Source organism: Mirounga angustirostris, unplaced genomic scaffold (assembly GCF_029215605.1).
Source record: "Mirounga angustirostris isolate CCGP_5_RB_7025 unplaced genomic scaffold, mMirAng1.0.hap1 SCAF_1, whole genome shotgun sequence".
In the NCBI taxonomy this organism is placed as follows: domain Eukaryota; kingdom Metazoa; phylum Chordata; class Mammalia; order Carnivora; family Phocidae; genus Mirounga; species Mirounga angustirostris.
Window position 1 is genome coordinate 81,486,717 of NW_026991709.1, and position 16,929 is coordinate 81,503,645.

A 16,929-nucleotide genomic window follows, 5' to 3' on the forward strand; every position below is an offset into this window, starting at 1 on the left:
TTATCTGCAAACTGGGAATAATGTTAACACCTACCTGATAGAATTGTTGTGAGGGTAAAATGACATGGATGTGATAGACTTGGCATATAGAAAGTACTCGGGGGATGCCTGGGTGGCTCAGTTGGTTAAGTGTCTGCCTTCAGCTCAGGCCATGATCCCAGGGTCCTGGGAGCCCCACATCGGGCTCCTTGCTCTGCAGGGAGCCTGCTTCTCCTTCTGCCTGCCGCTCCCCCTGCTCGTGCTCTCTCTCTCTCTCTCTCCCTCTGACAAAAAAAAAGTACTCAGTAAGTGAGGGCTATTGTTAAAATAACTTTTCTAGGGGTGCCTGGGTGGCTCAGTCGCTTGGGCTTCTGCCTTCAGCTCAGATCATGGTCCCAGGGTCCTGGGATCAAGCCTTGTATTGGGCTTCTTGCTCAGTGAAGAGCCTGCTTCTCCCTCTCCCCACCCTCCTGCTTGTGCTCTCTCTCTCTCAAATAAATAAATAAAATCTTTTTTTTTAAGATTTTATTTATTAATTTGACAGAGAGAGAGACAGCGAGAGAGGGAACACAAGCAGGGGGAGTGGGAGAGGGAAAAGCAGACTTCCCGCCGAGCAGGGAGCCTGATATGGGGCTCGATCCCAGGACCCTGGGATCATGGCCTGAGCCGAAGGCAGAGGCTTAACAGACTGAGCCACCCAGGAGCCCCAATAAATAAAATCTTTAAAAAAAAAAATAACTTTTCTATGTTCAAACCAAAGAAACGCCTAAACTAACAATCTTTCATGAAAACTGTAGAAGCCACCACATCTCTATTTTTTAAAATTTTTTATTGTTATGTTAATCACCATACATTACATCATTAGTTTTAGATCCACATCTCTATTTTACTTCAGACCCATTAATACTCAGACAAGCAGAATTCTTGCTCAACAAGGACAGATGGAATAATAGTTCATCAACTTGACAACTTCAACAGTAGGTCAATGATGAAAACCACAAGTGCATGTTGATATGTGTTCTTTGGTTGGTTTGTTTGTTTTTGCAACTTTCATATTTCTTTTCATGTATCTTTGTTTTTTTTTTAAAGTATGCCCCACTGCCCAGTGTGGAGCCCAGTGTGGGGCCCAGTGTGGGGCTTGAACTCACGACCCTGAGATCAAGACCTGAGTTGAGATCAAGAGTCAGACACCTAACCAAATGAGCCACCCAGGCACCCCTCATGTAACTGTTTTTTAATAAAAGCAATTCACTAAGTCTATGAATGTAATTTTATTTGTAGGTTTTTATAGGCCTGTTCACATTTACAAATCATCTGACAATGTGTCCAAAATTTAGTCAGGAAAATATGGATAATGTAGTATCCGTAGTATGTTCTTTTGCCAAATCCTAAGGTAACCAATCTCAGAAGGGTCTGAGTAGGGTGCCCACTAGAGGGCGGTATGGATCTCCCAAAGGACTGACAAACACAAACACTTCAGGTCTTCCTTTCAGCTTTACACATCACTAAGGACCTGTTAATTCAGGATTGCTAAAAATGAGGCATTTGTAAACTAAAATTTGCACATTACTCAATGTCCCCCAGAATCCAATTTGGCATTCTACTATGATCCTGCAGCCTGTGAGAAAGTCACAAAGCTCCTACCTGCAAGCAAACATGGGGCTTGTTGGGATTCTTTCAATTTCCTGAGCTTTTTCTCATCAGAGCATCAGCAGCATTGGTCTGAGGTGGTCGAATTGCTATTCATGCTCTTTAATCAACTGCTAGCTTTGTTTCATCATCATCATCTCTTCAACATCACATGGATTGTTTGATTCTCCCCTTCAGGGTATTGTGATGCATTTGCATCAAAAGTAATTTCACTTTGTGTTTCAGGTGTCTATCTTATTGTTAAAGTGGACATATACAAACTCCCTCAAAATCTGCTTGTGACAGTGCATTGGTGATGTTCTTTCAGAGAATAAAAGCTAGTTAAATAATTTATAATATCAAGACAAGTGTTGTAAAAGTATTACCTACTTTAAAGTTTATAGGACATTGTTTTATAATTAAATGGGTAAATTCACAGTCTCTCATATGGTATATAGTAAGTATGTAGTGAGCAACTCTAGCAATAACTTTTCTGCAACTTTTAATTTTGTTCCTTTTTAATTCTATATTACCACCAGTGCTTTTTCGAGTAAGGCCGTATGCATGGGTGAGTAAAATAGTTTTTATGATCAAAGCCATTTGAAAGTTTCTGTTCTAAACCCTTTGAGTGGATTATAAATGTTTACCCTCACAATCCTTAAACATTACACAGGAGCATCAAAATAATCAATATGGGACTTCTTTCCAATTTCTCACCTTGCTCATCTAAAGACCCTGGCTATCCAGATCTACTTCTATAATTGTAGTGCTGTCTGTCATGTTTCATCCCAGCCTCCCCATATGAATACATCAGTACGAATCCCAGGACATATCTCATCATGATATGATTATCTGTTTCTTGGCTGGCACAAATGTCACTTTCTTTTTTTTTTTTTTAATTAATTGGTGTTTTTTTTTAAAGATTTTATTTATTTATTTGAGAGAGAGAATGAGAGACAGAGAGCATGAGAGGGGGGAGGGTCAGAGGGAGAAGCAGACTCCCTGCTGAGCAGGGAGCCCGATGCAGGACTCGATCCTGGGACTCCAGGATCGTGACCTGAGCCGAAGGCAGTCGCTTAACCGACTGAGCCACCCAGGCGCCCCAAATGTCACTTTCTTAGAGAGGCCTTCCTAGAACATCCTGTTAATCTGTGTGTCACTCTCTGTCCTATTACCCTGTTTTATTTTCTTTGGAGTAATTATCAGTATATGAAATCATCAGTTTGTTACTTGAGAAGATCAAGTATCTGTCTTACTTATTTATCCCCAGCTCTTAGATAAAATGTCTACCACATAAATAAGCACTTAGTAAAGATTGGATACATGAGTAAATGAATGCTTCGCTCATTCCATTTATTCCATGGTGCTGTTCTGGGGACCAGATGACTTGATGATCCATAGAGGCAGAAGTTCTCCTTTGAGCCTGATGGCATGCCCCATGTACATAATGTCTGAATTCCCATCTTCTATCAAGGATCTCTGAGTTGGTCTGACTCAGAGTAGAAACTGTGTCTGACCTGAAGTCGTGGGTGATTTCCAAATCAAGGAAGCGTGCAGAGCTGACAGGTGAGTGGGGAGCTGCAGTCCGTGGGCTCCTGGTGAGTCATATGGTGGAGGAGGGCCAGGGACAGACATTGATGAAAACTGAATATATGGAGTCAGGAGTCAGAGAGTCAGGGAGATGGCAGCAGGGAGCGGGGGAATGAGAGAATAAGCAGGAAGGAAGTGGTAGGCACAGAGAATTGTGTGGTGGGTTATGTATTTTTTGTTATTGTTTGGCAACTTTATTGAGATATAATTTACATACCACAAAATTCACGTATTTAAAGTATATAGTTCCATGGTTTTTAGTATATTTACAAAGTTATGCAATCATCACCAGTCTAATTTTAGGACATTTTTATCATCTCCCAAAGAAATCCTATACCCCTTAGTGTCATTCCTCATTCACCTGCCCTTTTCTCCTCCAAGTCCTAGGCTACCACTAATCTACTTCCTGTCTCTGTAGATTAGCACATTCTGGACATTTCATTCAAGTGGGATTATATAATATGTGGTCTTTTGTGACTGGCTTTTCTCTTACTTAGCATAATGTTTTCAAGGTTCATCCATATTGTAGCATGTATGAGTGCTTCATTCCTTTTTATAGCCAAATAATAATATTTCACTGCATGGATATAAAAAATGTTATTTATCTGTTCATCGGTTAATAGACATTTGGGTTGTTTCAGCTATTTTGAATAATGTTGCTATGAACATTTGCTCACAAGTGTTTGTGTGGACATAGGTTTTCATTTCTCTGGGGCATGTATCTAGGAGTGGAATTGCTGGGTTATAGGGTCACCCTATGTTCAACACTTTGAGGAGCTGCCAAATTGTTTCCCAAAGCGTCTATGCTATTTTGTGTTCTATTGTGGGGCTATTTCTGGTAGATGATTTTATGAGTTTGTTCTGGACACTTGAACCATCTGAGTACCAGGAGAACGAGTGTGTCGTCATTCTGCCTGGATCCTGCCGTTCAACTACCGCTGCACAAACCCCTGGCCCCCTGAGGCCCAACCTGCAGTGATTCTAATGTACTAATGTACTAATGTAACCCCAGAGGTGTACTGTGATTAGTCAGTCCCAGCAAGCCCTCCATCTGTTCATGCATTAGTCACCCTTCAGAGTCCAAGTTAACACTACCTCCTCTGCTACCTCCGTTGTTTCAATTCTGACTGCACATTAGAATCTCATGGGGAGCTTTCAAATATACCAAATCCAGGGTCCACACCAAAGTTCTAATTTAATTGGTCTGGGAGAAGGCCTGGGGGCTAGGATTATTTAAAAGGCTCTTCAGGGGTGCCTGGGTGGCTCAGTCTGTTCGGTTGAGCATCCGACTCTTGGTTTTGGCTCAGGTCATGATCTCATGGGTCGTGAGATCGAGCCCCGTGTGGAGCCCCATGTAGAGCCCCGTGTAGGGCTCCACGCTCAGTTGGGAGTCTGCTTGAGGAGTCTCTCCCTCTGCCCCTCGCCCCACTCATGCGTGCACTCGCTCTCTCAAATAAATAAATAAATCTTGGGTGCCTGGGTGGCTCAGTTGGTTAAGCGACTGCCTTCGGCTCAGGTCATGATCCTGGAGTCCCGGGATCGAGTCCCACATCGGGCTCCCTGCTCAGCGGGGGGTTTGCTTCTCCCTCTGACCCTCTCCCCTCTCGTGCTCTCTGTCTCTCATTCTCTCTCTCAAATAAATAAATAAAATCTTTAAAAATAAATAAATAAATAAATAAATCTTAAAAAAATAAAAAAATAGAAGTCTCTTCAGATGATTCTAATGTGCAGACAGGATCGAGCACCACAGTTCTGCTCCCATTAGAAGAATCCTTTCTTCTCTGAACTTCACAGCAGTTTCTTTTCAATGGCACTCCCCAAAACTTTAAAAACAGATTCTACATTTAATTGCAATTATTTAAAATATATATTTTATTTGTCCAGCTGGGCCACAAGCTCTTTGAGGACAGAGCTGTGTTTGATTCATCCTCAAGTCTCCATCTGTCAAGGGACATCTGTTTATAGCACCACCTATGCTCCTGGTGCTTTTCTGGAGTAATGCATAGGAGCCCGCCGGGCAGCAAATTATCACGAAGCCTTCCCTGGCCACCCACCTAAACTTGCAGTCTCCTCCTCCCCCACCTCCCATTCTTCCTTCCCTAATTTGCTTTTTCCCCTTGGTGCTTAGCACATGCTCTATGTTTCACTTATTATCTTCTTTATTGTCAGTCAGTCTCCACCCACCCTCCATGAGGGTAGAGATTTTTGTCAGCTTGACTCATTGCTGTACCCTCAGCACTCAGAACAGTGCCTAGCACATGGTAGGTGCTCAATAAGTATTTATTAAAAGAATAAATAAATATGTTAGCCTATATGTAAAAAGAGGTTTAATCCCTTTCCTCTATACCAGTGAGTTAGTTTTTTTGGTAAATACTTGCAGTCATTTATTATAAAGCCTTCCTTTTCCAGTAAAAGTTATATTTCTAACATAAATGTGTAAATTCTGAATTCATTATGTTTTAGAAATATAGTCCTATTTCTGAGAGAGTCTGCAGAGGTTCTATGTAAGCCCTGCAGCAGGGATCATGGCATATCTGGAACTATGTATGCAAATTGGAGCAGAGGAACGGGGTCTGGGATGGTCAGTTGAAGCTGGAGAAACCTGAACACTGGCTTGCTCTTGCACCGTTAGAATTCAACTCCTGGGTGTTCCAGAGGATGATGACCGTGATGATGGAGGAGGCCAAGAAGAACAGGTAGAGGTGGAAGAGGAAGGTGTCCATCATGTGGCTGAACTGCATCCACAGGTCAGCTAGCTGGGTGCTTGTCAATCCTGAAGCCCCATTCAGCTCTGCCTCTCTGGGTCCCAGCTCCTTCCCTACCAACTGCCCTGGCTCCTTCGGTCCTGTAGGGAAGACAGAGACTCAGCCGTGAAGTGGGAAGGAGACAGGATTGGGGAAGTGGGGGACTGGGGAGGCTGGGCCCAGTGTAGACAGTATAGGCAGTGCAGATTTTCCTTACCAGGTAGGTGAGTGGGCATGAGGCCTGGGCTCACATTCTCCTTCCAGAGTGCAGTGGGGCAACATTTCCTTGGGCTGGCCCAGTAGAGGAGCAGAGGGTAGAGCCACCGAGGCATGGGTGGGGGCTGGCTGGTGGCCAGGTACAGCAGGTAGGTGATGAAGATGGTCTCCAGCAGGCTGACCGCCATCAGGGACAGACACAGGGCAAAGTAGACACCTGGGATGGGGGTGAGGAGCATGCATGAGAGAGGTCCAGAAGAACCAGCAATCCCCCCTTTTCTCTGTCTCGCACAGAGAGCCCTTTCTGAGATGCCTGCTTTCTCCCTTCTGCCTTAGCTGTCTGAGCAGGTCTAGCAGTGTCTACCTTGCCTTATTCCCCCCCTCCACTTTCCAACAGTGAGGAGGTGGGCATACTGATGAGGGGGTGCCATTAGCAGGAAGTAGTTTATTCATCATGAGCAGGAAGACGTTGTAGCCCAACAGAAGGGTTATCTTGAATGGGACACGATTCCCCCTTTCTGCCGGCAGGTAGAAGCTGAGGGCATCAATGGCGATCAGAAAGCTACTGGGCACCAGGAGGTTTATGACATAGAGGCTGGGCCTGTGCCTGATGGCCACCTGGGGGGAGGAGAGAACCAGGTGAAGCTAGGACTGAGGGGAGCCTGGGGGATGATTCCAGTCCCTCCCTTGGTGTCCTCAGCCCAATAGGAGCTCTTTCTGGGGCTGGTTAAGAAGCAGCCTTCACATGACTAAAAAGATTCTGCCATATCCACGAAAGAAAACCTATGCCTGAGCCGGCAGGTTCAGAAAGGGGGCTGCTCTGGGGGCCTTGGGAGAGAGGAAGGCTGTGAGGGTTGTGGCACCCAGTGGCTTTCTGGTCTTGGGACAGGAAGTGAGAGGCTCAGGCATTTAGAAAGACCTGATGAGGGAGATAAGGGGGACAGACACATCTCACAGTCTCTGGGCTTACGTAGAACATGATTTGGTCAAAAAGACTGGAGCCCACAGACAGCTTTGGGGTGGCCTTGTTGATGCCCAGGAGCTCCCACTCCCCTTGTGTGCAGACAATGTCACGTGAGGTGTCCACTATCTCCCACACTTCCTTTTCCAGGCCCAGCAACATGTTTTTCACTGCAGAGGGAGACAAACATTAATTCAACACACTGTTTAGCCCCTGCTCTGTGCGGGGCTCAGAGAGATGAGCTAGAAAACTGCTTTAGCTCCCTCTCTCTAGCTGCCCAGTAACATGGCTTCCTCGCTCCTCAGTCACCTCCTTTCAATTCTGGGCTTTCTCAGAAGTCTTGTCTCCTCCTTAGTTCAACTCCCCCACCCCACCACCCACACACCCCCGATCAGCAAATACTCCACTGTCCCTTTTTAGGCATTTAAAAAGATAACCTTGCTGTGTGTGCTGTTTTGTTGCCCCACTCATTGATCTCATTTTACCCCATCCCGGAACCCCCACCTCAACTCACCTGTGTAGAGGAAAGAGCTGAAGGTGAGTGTGCAGTTCTGCTGGTCAAAGGGGAAGTAGAAGATGTCCAGGCTACAGATGCTGGTCACCCGCATTGGTTTGTTATACACAACGTGACCGTCATTGGTCACATATGCAGAGAGGCCTTCCAAGGTCTGATCCACATCCATGCTAAGTGGTAGAAGGGGAGAGAGGCAGATGCTTTGGGTTCCACATCAGCTTAAGCTTCTCTTTTAAGGTGGGGCTTCCCAACATTACTCACTATGGCCATTCTGCCATCTTTTCTGCCCATCACTTTCTCATTTCTAGAAGAAACATCTTCTAGAAATAAGAGACGGTTGATGAGCCATGATTGTGCTCCTCTGAAATAAGTTTTTGGTGGTCCCACTGAATGGGTTTCCCCTCTACCGCCCTGGCCTGCCCCTTGCAGAAGGGTCTCTGCTCCAGCTTTCCCTAGCCCTGGTACCCACGATTCCATGACGAAGATGTCTGGGAGCCACAGGCTCTCAGTTGTCACAGTGAGTTTACTGATGGCACCACATTCTTCTGGATCCCAGCTGATGAATGGGTTATTCCAGATCTAGAGCACAGAGCACAGAGGGATGGTTATGGCTGAAACCTGGAGCTAGTTTATGTCAGCATATACCCTTCCATACACACACACACACACACACATACATATATACACGTGTATGTTTTTTTTTTCTAAATGTATGTACTACAGGCATATGATAAAATTTAACCATTCCAGAAAGGTATAATATAAAAAACAAGCTTCTCCCTCCTCAGTTCACTCCAATTCAGCTCATATCCCCAACTCAGTCTCCTTATTAACAGTTTCTTGGGTATCTTTCTAGAAAAAAAAATTAATACATGTTCCAGCATTCATTTTTACTTACATAGATAAACTCATACTTTGCACATTGTTATGCATGTCACTTTTTTTTTTTTAAAACCTCATTTCCTTTTAAACTCTGATTCCTCTTCTCTCCTGGTGATAACGTCCCCCTTGTCTAGCTAACAAAGTCTTGTTGGCCTTTCACTTCACACTCAAGGGAAATCGGAAACTGGGTGCTGGATACCTTTGGGCCTTGGAGCTTACTTAGGGGATTTCAACGGTACCTCCCCCTTCTTCCTGCATTTTCCATCTATGTCTTTCAAAGTTGTTTGGCAGCTCAGAAAGCTATTTGTCATCAGCATGGGCCCTATTTTGGTTGGATTTATCTACTCCCTCAGGCACTGCCAATTTCAACAAATGTGATTTTTGCAAACAAGCCCAGAAAAAAGGGGAAAAAGAGGGAAGAGAACTAAGCTGGACTTACATACCAACTTTAACCACAGAAATGATGTCAGCAGCTGAAGTTGTTCATCCTGACAAAAAGAAGTCCTCATGCAGGATGATTAATGCCCTGAGATCAGGTCCCAGTCCAGCGCTTGACTTTGTTTCCTACGTGGTCTCATGGGACTGTTCAGCTTTTCAGTCACAAGTCTCAAAAGAAACGTGGGTCCAAAAAATGCAGGTTACATGGAAAATGTAGGGGGAAAGACAGCACGGGGGCCCACTGGAAATATGTTTTATCTGCCTATAGGGACAGAACTCAGGACAAATATTCCCTGCAGAAACGTCGCTGCCATGTTCCCCTTCACGTCTCTCCATCCCATAGGATGGACATCTGACTTGTAGAGCATCTGGGGATGGATTGCTCGCCACTGGACCAGTGGAAGGTTGGGTTGCCAGGGGGAAGACTCCTTGTTCCCTACTAGCAGCCAATGGAAAGAGTGCAGGAGTCAGAACTCACCACTTCCAGGATGGCAGACAAAGTGAAGGAGATGTTGACCTGAGTGGGGATGCTGTAGTTGATGACTGGACGGAAGTCCTTCTGGTTAAATATAGTCTGGAAGGCAGCAGGGTCCACCCCGTGCTGGTCAAAGCCTGAGTAATTGACGGTGAAAGTGTTTGACCTTCTTGTAGAGAGCAGAGACCCTGTGAGATGGGAATAGGACTTTTGTGTGTCCTATGTAAGAGGAGTACCAGGGCTGAAGCCTGAGAGCCTCTCTGCAGAGAAAGAAAATGTGGACACGGGGTGAAGCACGTGAGCCCCTCCTTCCTGGGCCAAGACTTCTGAAATCCAAGCCCTTCCTGCCAGGACTGGGGAGCATGGGCTGGTTTGGTAGGCAAATGGGGGAAGTTGATGTGATGAGCTGAACCAGGGCTCAGACCTTTCTTCCTGTGCTTTACTCCCATATAAAACCTCCCCAAATTTGTATGCGAACAGCCTCTCTGGGGAGTCCTAGTCCTTCCGTAGTCCCAACCCTGAAGTTTTGGCTTTTGTTTGACCATACTGTTTTCTTTCTAGCTCTATTTTGACTTATTCTCATAGTCACTGAACAAAATTTCCCTAAAATTTTGTTTCTTAATTACCCCTTCCCGCTTTCATGTTTTCCCATTTCCTGGAAGGAAAAATTTGGGAAGAAGTCAACCTGAGTGCAACCTGAAATATGTGGGGACTTACTGTTGCCCTGAATGTGAATTTACTGGCTACCCACTATGTGCTGCGCTCTGTGCCCTTCTCCAGCTCAGTGGCTTCCTCTAAGACCCATGGGAACCAGCTTCATGGTCACCATTCTGAGAGGATCTCACTGATCATCTACCATGTGCTTGGTGGAGCCAGGCAATGAAATGTAGAAGCCCTTTGGCTCCTCTGACCCTCATCCCAGCGACAGATGACTGTGTGGTTATTCCTGTAACTACAGCCCAACAAGTCCTTGTGCCTTGTCCATTACTCCCCCATGCCAGCTAACTCATAAGGTACATCTCCAAACCAAGGAGAAACACATCGCAAGGGAAGAAAATGTTGTCCTTTCCCCTCTACATCACCTCCTCTGCAAGATCTTCCTGAGTGAGGTGGGAAAAGAGCTATGTTCCTGTCACCAGGACCAAAACCACCCTGTTCATAGTTACTATGTCTTGGTAGAAAGGAAAAGTTGGACACTGTAAAGGAGTGGCATTGGAGAGGTGGCAAATGGAAAGGCAGTTCAGTAGATGCCTAGGCGGGCAGATGAAAGAGGGGCTGTGTGTACTAATCAGTGAAATGGGGTTTTTGTCTGTTTCCAAGGAAGCCATAACATAGATCCTACAGAGAAAGAAAATGTTTAACCCAGTTATTTTAGATGCTTTCTAGTTCTGCAGAATGAGAGGGTTCCTGTATTTTGCTCAGAACAGCATTCCCATCTTTCCTTGTTCTTGCCTCATTTTACCTGGAAGCAGAAGGCTGACAGTGAGGTAGAGGAGGACTTCCCCCTCCACAGGCCACCCCCCTTCCATCGTCCTCTTCTGGACTCTTCTCTGGGGACACACCAGGAGCCCCCAAACTCTTGAGCTTAAAGGAGCTCAGACCACACCTTGGTTCCTGGTTTTGAATAGTGCTCATGACAGGTGACCACTTCCTGGTGAGAGGCTGTAGCCAGAGAGGGCACAGCAGAGTGTCCTGCTTTGTCCCCATGCTGGTATGCCTTCTGGGCTCCAGGCAGGGGGGGATGTTAGGCCTTCAAGACCAGGGGAAAAACACCTGTTTAGCAGCCTTGTCTAGATGAGTGGTTTAAATCTGAGTTCCAAGTACTTTTTGGGGAAAATGGGGAATGTGGGAGATCGGGCAGGTAAAGCCATTGACAAAAGTCTCATCAGGTGCTTCTGGAACTAACTATGCCTCAGAGAAAGTGCATGGATCATTCAGAAATGGATGTGGTGGAGACACCTGCTAATTTCACAAGGCAAGAACATGTAATTATTTTGTTGCAGACTAGAAATGTATCCTTTATCCACTTGTGGACATTAGGGATTATTGTCAATAGTGAGTTAAAAGTATCGAGAGTAAGCTTCTTTTTCATGATGTAAACCTGACTAACAGACCTCTGCCCCCACAGCTAGCACAGCTAGTACAGATCTGCATCATCCCTTGTTTGCACTATTGGGACATCTTCCTAAGGTTTCCTCTGCTTGGGGTGCCTGGGTGGTTCAGTCGTTAAGCGTCTGCCTTCGGCTCAGGTCATGGTCCCAGGGTCCTGGGATCGAGCTCTGCATCAGGCTCCCTGCTCGGCTGGAAGCCTGCTTCTCCCTCTCTCACTCCCCCTGCTTGTGTTCCCTCTCTCACTGTATCTCTCTCTGTCAAATAAATAAATAAAACCTTAAAAAAAAAAAAGGTTTCCTTGCTTGGTTTTCCCCCAGTCCAATTCTTTTTTTTTTTTTTTTAAGATTGTATTTATTCATTTGTGAGAGAGAGAGAGAGAACGAGGCAGAGTGAGAGGGAGAAGCAGACTCCCCGCTGGGCTGGGAGCCAGATGTGGGGCTTATACCAGGACCCTGGGATCATGACCTGAGCCGAAGGCAGATACTTAACTATCTGAGCCACCCAGCTGTCCCTCCCCAGTCCAATACTTCATTTTGCCATTCCCCTAACACAGATCTCTCCTGCTCACCCTTCCTTATCTAATGTCTCTGAAGGCCTACAGCCCTGGGGCCATGTGGGAATATGTGAGTAAAAAATCACTTGATGAGCTTTTTGAAAATACCTGCACTCCCAGCCTCCCCGACCTCTATGGAAGGGTGTGCGTGTATTTAAAGCTCCCCAGATGGTTCTGACACACTTCATTGAAAACTTTTGGGCTGGTCTGTGTTACCATACCACAAACAGGATGCTGATATTGATATATATACTCAAGATAGAGAACTTTAACACCAGGATCCCCATGTTTTCCTTTTATAGCTACAGCCACCTCCCTCCCTCCCTAACCTCCCGCTGTCTGGCAGTCATTCATTTGTTCTCCGTTTCTATAATATTGTCGTTTCAAGAATGTTATATAAATCAAATCGCACAGTATAAACTTTTGGAGACTGGCTTTTTTTTTTTCACTCAGTGTAATTCTCTGGAGACCCATCCAGATTGTTGTGTGTATCAGTATGTATTCTTTTTTATTGCTGACTAGTATTCCATGGTAGGAATGTACCAGTTTGTTCAACCACTCACCTGTTGAAGGTCTTCTGAAGTTTTTAAAAATTTTTTAATTTTGTTGAAGGACTTCTGAGTTTTTTTTTTTAAAGATTTTATTTATTTATTTGACAGAGAGAGAGAGAACAAGTAGGCAGAGAGGCAGGCAGAGGCAGAGGGAGAGATGCGGGCCTCGATCCCAGGACCCTGGGCTCATGACCTGAGCCGAAGGCAGCGGCTTAACCGACTGAGCCACCCAGGTGCCCCAGGACTTCTGAGTTTTAAGGGAAAACACTTATTTCCTCTACTTCACTCACAACACTTTAAAAAAAAAAGATTGATTTATTTGCGGGGGAGGGGCAGAGGGAGAGGAAGAGAGACTTTCAGGCAGACTCCCCACTGAGTGCAGAGCCTGATGCGGGGCTCACGACCCTGAGATCATGACCTGAGCCGAAATCAAGGGTTGGATACTTAACTGACTGAACCAGCCGGGTGCTCCCACAACCAAATTGTGGGCTTTTCCCTCACACCAAGTAATTCTGACACTACCCCTTCTGGCATACTCCTTGGGTTAAGGGCTCAGTCCCTCAAGACTGACCCCACTTCAGGTGCCAATTGCAAGTCAGGGCCTCCTGTACTTCTGACCAACTGACAATAAATTGGGGGTCCCCACAACCCCCTCTTCAGATTCAATTTTTTGCTATAACAGCTCACATAACTCATGGAAACATTTACTTCTGTTTACTGGCTAAAAAGTTTGTAATAAAGTATACAGATGAACATCCAGATGAAAAGGTACACAGGGTGAGATCTGGAAGGGCCCTGAGGGCAGGAGCTTCTGTCTCCATGGAGTTCCAGCGTGTAGATGTGTCACCAACCTGGAAGGTCTCCAAACTGCATAGTTGAAGGATTTTTTATGGAGGCTTCATTATGTAGCCATGATCAATTATTAACTCAATCTCTAGCCCCTCTCCCCTCCCTAGAGGGTGGGGATTGGGGCTGAGAGTTCCAAGCTTCCAGTCATACCTTGGTCTTTCTGGTGACCAGTCCCCATCCTGAAGCTATCCAGGAGCCTACAAAGAGTCACCTCATTAGAACAAAAGATGCTCTTATTATCTAGGAAATTCCAAGGGATTTATGAACTCTGTGTCAGGAACTGGGAGCAGAGACCAAATATACATTTTTTCACAGAGTTCTTTATAGTTTTTGTCTATTACACGTATACCTGTTATAAATGTTTGTCTACAGGTTTTTGTGTGAACAAAAGTCTTCTGGAATAAATACTCAGAAGTAGAATTTCTAGATGGTATGGTATTGGCATGTACAGTTTTTAAAGAAATTGCAATACTCTTTTCCAGAGTGGCAGTACCATTTTACATTCCCACCCACAACGTATGAATGATCCAGTTTCTCTGCATTTTTCAGGGTTTAGAACTTTGGATAAGGAAGGACTTCTGAAAATAGGACCCTAAAATCACAAACATAAAGGAAATGATTGATAAATTCAGCATTAAAAAAATGTTAAACTTATTTTCATTAAAGGACACTAAATGTGGGGCGCCTGGGTGGCTTAGTCGGTTAAGCATCTGCCTTCGGCTCAGTTCATGATCCCAGAGTCCCGGGATCGAGCCCCGTATCAGACTCCCTGCTCAGCAGTGAGTCTGCTTCTCCCTCTGTCCCTCACCCCACTCGTGTTCTCTCTCACTCTCTCTATCTCTCTCTCAAATAATAAATAAAATCTTAAAAAAAAAAAAAAGGACACTAAATGTGAAAAGTCAAATATTATAAGCCAGGAAAATATCTTTGCAACACATAACTGACGGAAGAATAGTAGAAAATACATAAAACATGCCTATAAATGAATAACAATGACAAAAAACCCTATCAGAAAAATGGACTGAAGGGGCGCCTGGGTGGCTCAGTCATTAAGCGTCTGCCTTCGGCTCAGGTCAGGATCCCAGGGTCCTGGGATCGAGCCCTGCATCGGGCTCCCTGCTCAGCGGGAAGCTTGCTTCTCCCTTTCCCACTCCCCCGCTTGTGTTCTCTCTCTCGCTGTGTCTCTCTCTGTCCAATGAATAAAATCTTTAAAAAAGAAAAAGAAAAATGGACTGAAGACATGAATTGGCACTTTATAGAAGAGAAAACACAAACAGCCAACAAACAACAAAAAGGTATTCACATAAATACAGGGAACAAACTGCTGGTTGCCAGAGGGGTGGGGGTTGGGCAAAATGGTGAAGGGGAGAGGGAGGTACAGGCTTTCAGGTAGGGAGTGACTAAGTCATGGGGATGAAAGGCACAGCCTAGGGAATACAGTCAATGGTACTGTCACAACGTTGTATGGGGACAGATGGGAGCTACCCCTTCGGTGAGCAGAGCATAGCGTATAGAGTTGTCAGATCACTATGTTGTACAAGGTAACGTAACATTGTATGTCTGCTATACCTGAGTTAAAAAAAAAAGAGAGAAAATAAACACTGAGATGTGAAAAGGTTGTGAGAATACCCCTGGATGCTGCTAATGAAAAGAGAGTGGGAAGCTGGTAGAAATGACAACTCAAGAAGTTAGAAACATGATCAAACATTTGAGGACAGTAACATATCCAGGGCCAGTGGGCTGGGTTTTTTTTTGTTTTTTGGGTTTTTTTGAGAGAGGGAGAGTGCACAAGTCGGGGAGAGGGGCAGAGGAAGAAGCAGACTTCCACTGAGCAGGGAGCCCAGTTCGGGGCTTGATCCCAGGACCCTGGGATCATGAACTGAGCCGAAGGCAGACGCTTAACTACTGAGCCACCCAGGCACCCGTGGTCTGGTTTTTATAAACAGTTCATAAATTTCCAATGCACACTCTTAATAGAGGTTTACAATAGAACCTGGAGGAAAAGGAAATAAAGTTATTATCATAAGGGCTACTATTTATATATATCTTTTAAAGGGGAGAAGGATGGCAGGAACCAGAAGCACCCCCTCCAAAACTGAAATACTCCTAATGTTCCTGATGACAAGTCTAAGCTCGTACTAGCTTAAAATGTTTCTCTTCATTTGTAGGTCATATCTTAGACCACAAGGCTCACCTCAACCCTAACATATGAACAGGATGTTCTTTTGCAAAGGATATTGTCAATTATAATGATCTTGGCACAGAAAACCTAAAGTCACATTTCAATAAGGTAGAAAAAAATTACAAAATGACATCTAGAGAAATATAAATGTGGAGATGGGAAAGGGAAAAGAAATGATGCAAAAGTGATCTTAAGAAATTTGAAATTCCTCAAAGATGTGGTAAACACTTTTCATTTTATGCTACTGGCAAAAGTCAAGGACAAGTTTCTGCATGAGAAATATGTTCCGAGTAATGGAAAGAAGGAAACACATGAGAATGTGCAAGCAGAAATGCCTGTTGGTGTATAATTAACATCTCTAAGGACTCAAAGGTAAAGTTGATGCATAAAAATGGGTTGCTAATTTTCCACATGAGATATGGAAAAATAAAATAAAATATACCAGGATGGGATAAAGGGATTACACCTAGGGATAGTAAAATACTGATTCTTGGTTGGCTTGCATTCATGCATACATTTAATCATTCAGTGAGTCTGTATTAAGCACCCATGGTATGTCAGGCATAATACCATATACTGAGTTATAAAAATGAATGAGACATTGTACCTGATCCACACACAGACACACACTCTCTTAGGGGAGGCAGAAATATAAAGAAATCTCTGAAATGTATTCACCTAATTGAAATATAATTCAGAAATTTGTCTTTGGTATTCTTTTACTTCCCTTTTCAACTTCTGTCAGGATCTCCTGAGGGCCAGCTGTTAGAATCTTTCCCAAGGTCATAGCTGCCCATGAAGGTGTAAAGTACTATTAATAAGGAACACTTAAAAAATTAGGGGTTTTTTTGATAGTAAAAATAATACAGGCTCATTGAAAACAATTAAGAAAACACAGATGAAGATATAAAAGAAAATAGTAACCATTTCTTGTCCCATTATCCAGGACAAAGTTTGCTTATGTTTTGGTCTCTAGCCATCTGTACCTTTTTCTCTGCACTTCTCTTCAGCCCTCTTTTTCTTTTCTTTTTTTTTTTTTTTAAACATAACTTATATATAAAAACTGCTTTGTAACTTGTTTTTTCCATTTTATATATCATGGACCTGTTCCCGTGGTATTAACATTGATCTATATTCTCACTTTAAATGGCTACAAAGCATTTAATTGTGTGGCTATATGACAATTTATTTAACTTGAGCCCTTTAATTGAGGTCCTTAACTAGTCTTCCTGGACCTCCTCCAAGCATGTACAT

At 44.2% G+C, this 16,929-nt stretch overlaps 2 protein-coding genes across 10 annotated transcripts in view; one reads left to right on the forward strand and one right to left on the reverse strand.

Moving 5' to 3' along the window:
• ABCC5 (ATP binding cassette subfamily C member 5) overlaps positions 1-16,929 on the forward strand; it is a 175,963-nt gene that overhangs the window by 42,866 nt on the left and 116,168 nt on the right. The window lies entirely within an intron of this gene.
• LOC123834364 (5-hydroxytryptamine receptor 3C-like) lies at positions 5,781-10,957 on the reverse strand. The gene is given in 9 exon segments (XM_045863536.1): positions 5,781-6,043; positions 6,160-6,375; positions 6,458-6,478; positions 6,554-6,776; positions 7,129-7,289; positions 7,634-7,803; positions 8,103-8,212; positions 9,432-9,565; positions 10,891-10,957. Coding segments are annotated over 9 exon segments (1,365 nt in total).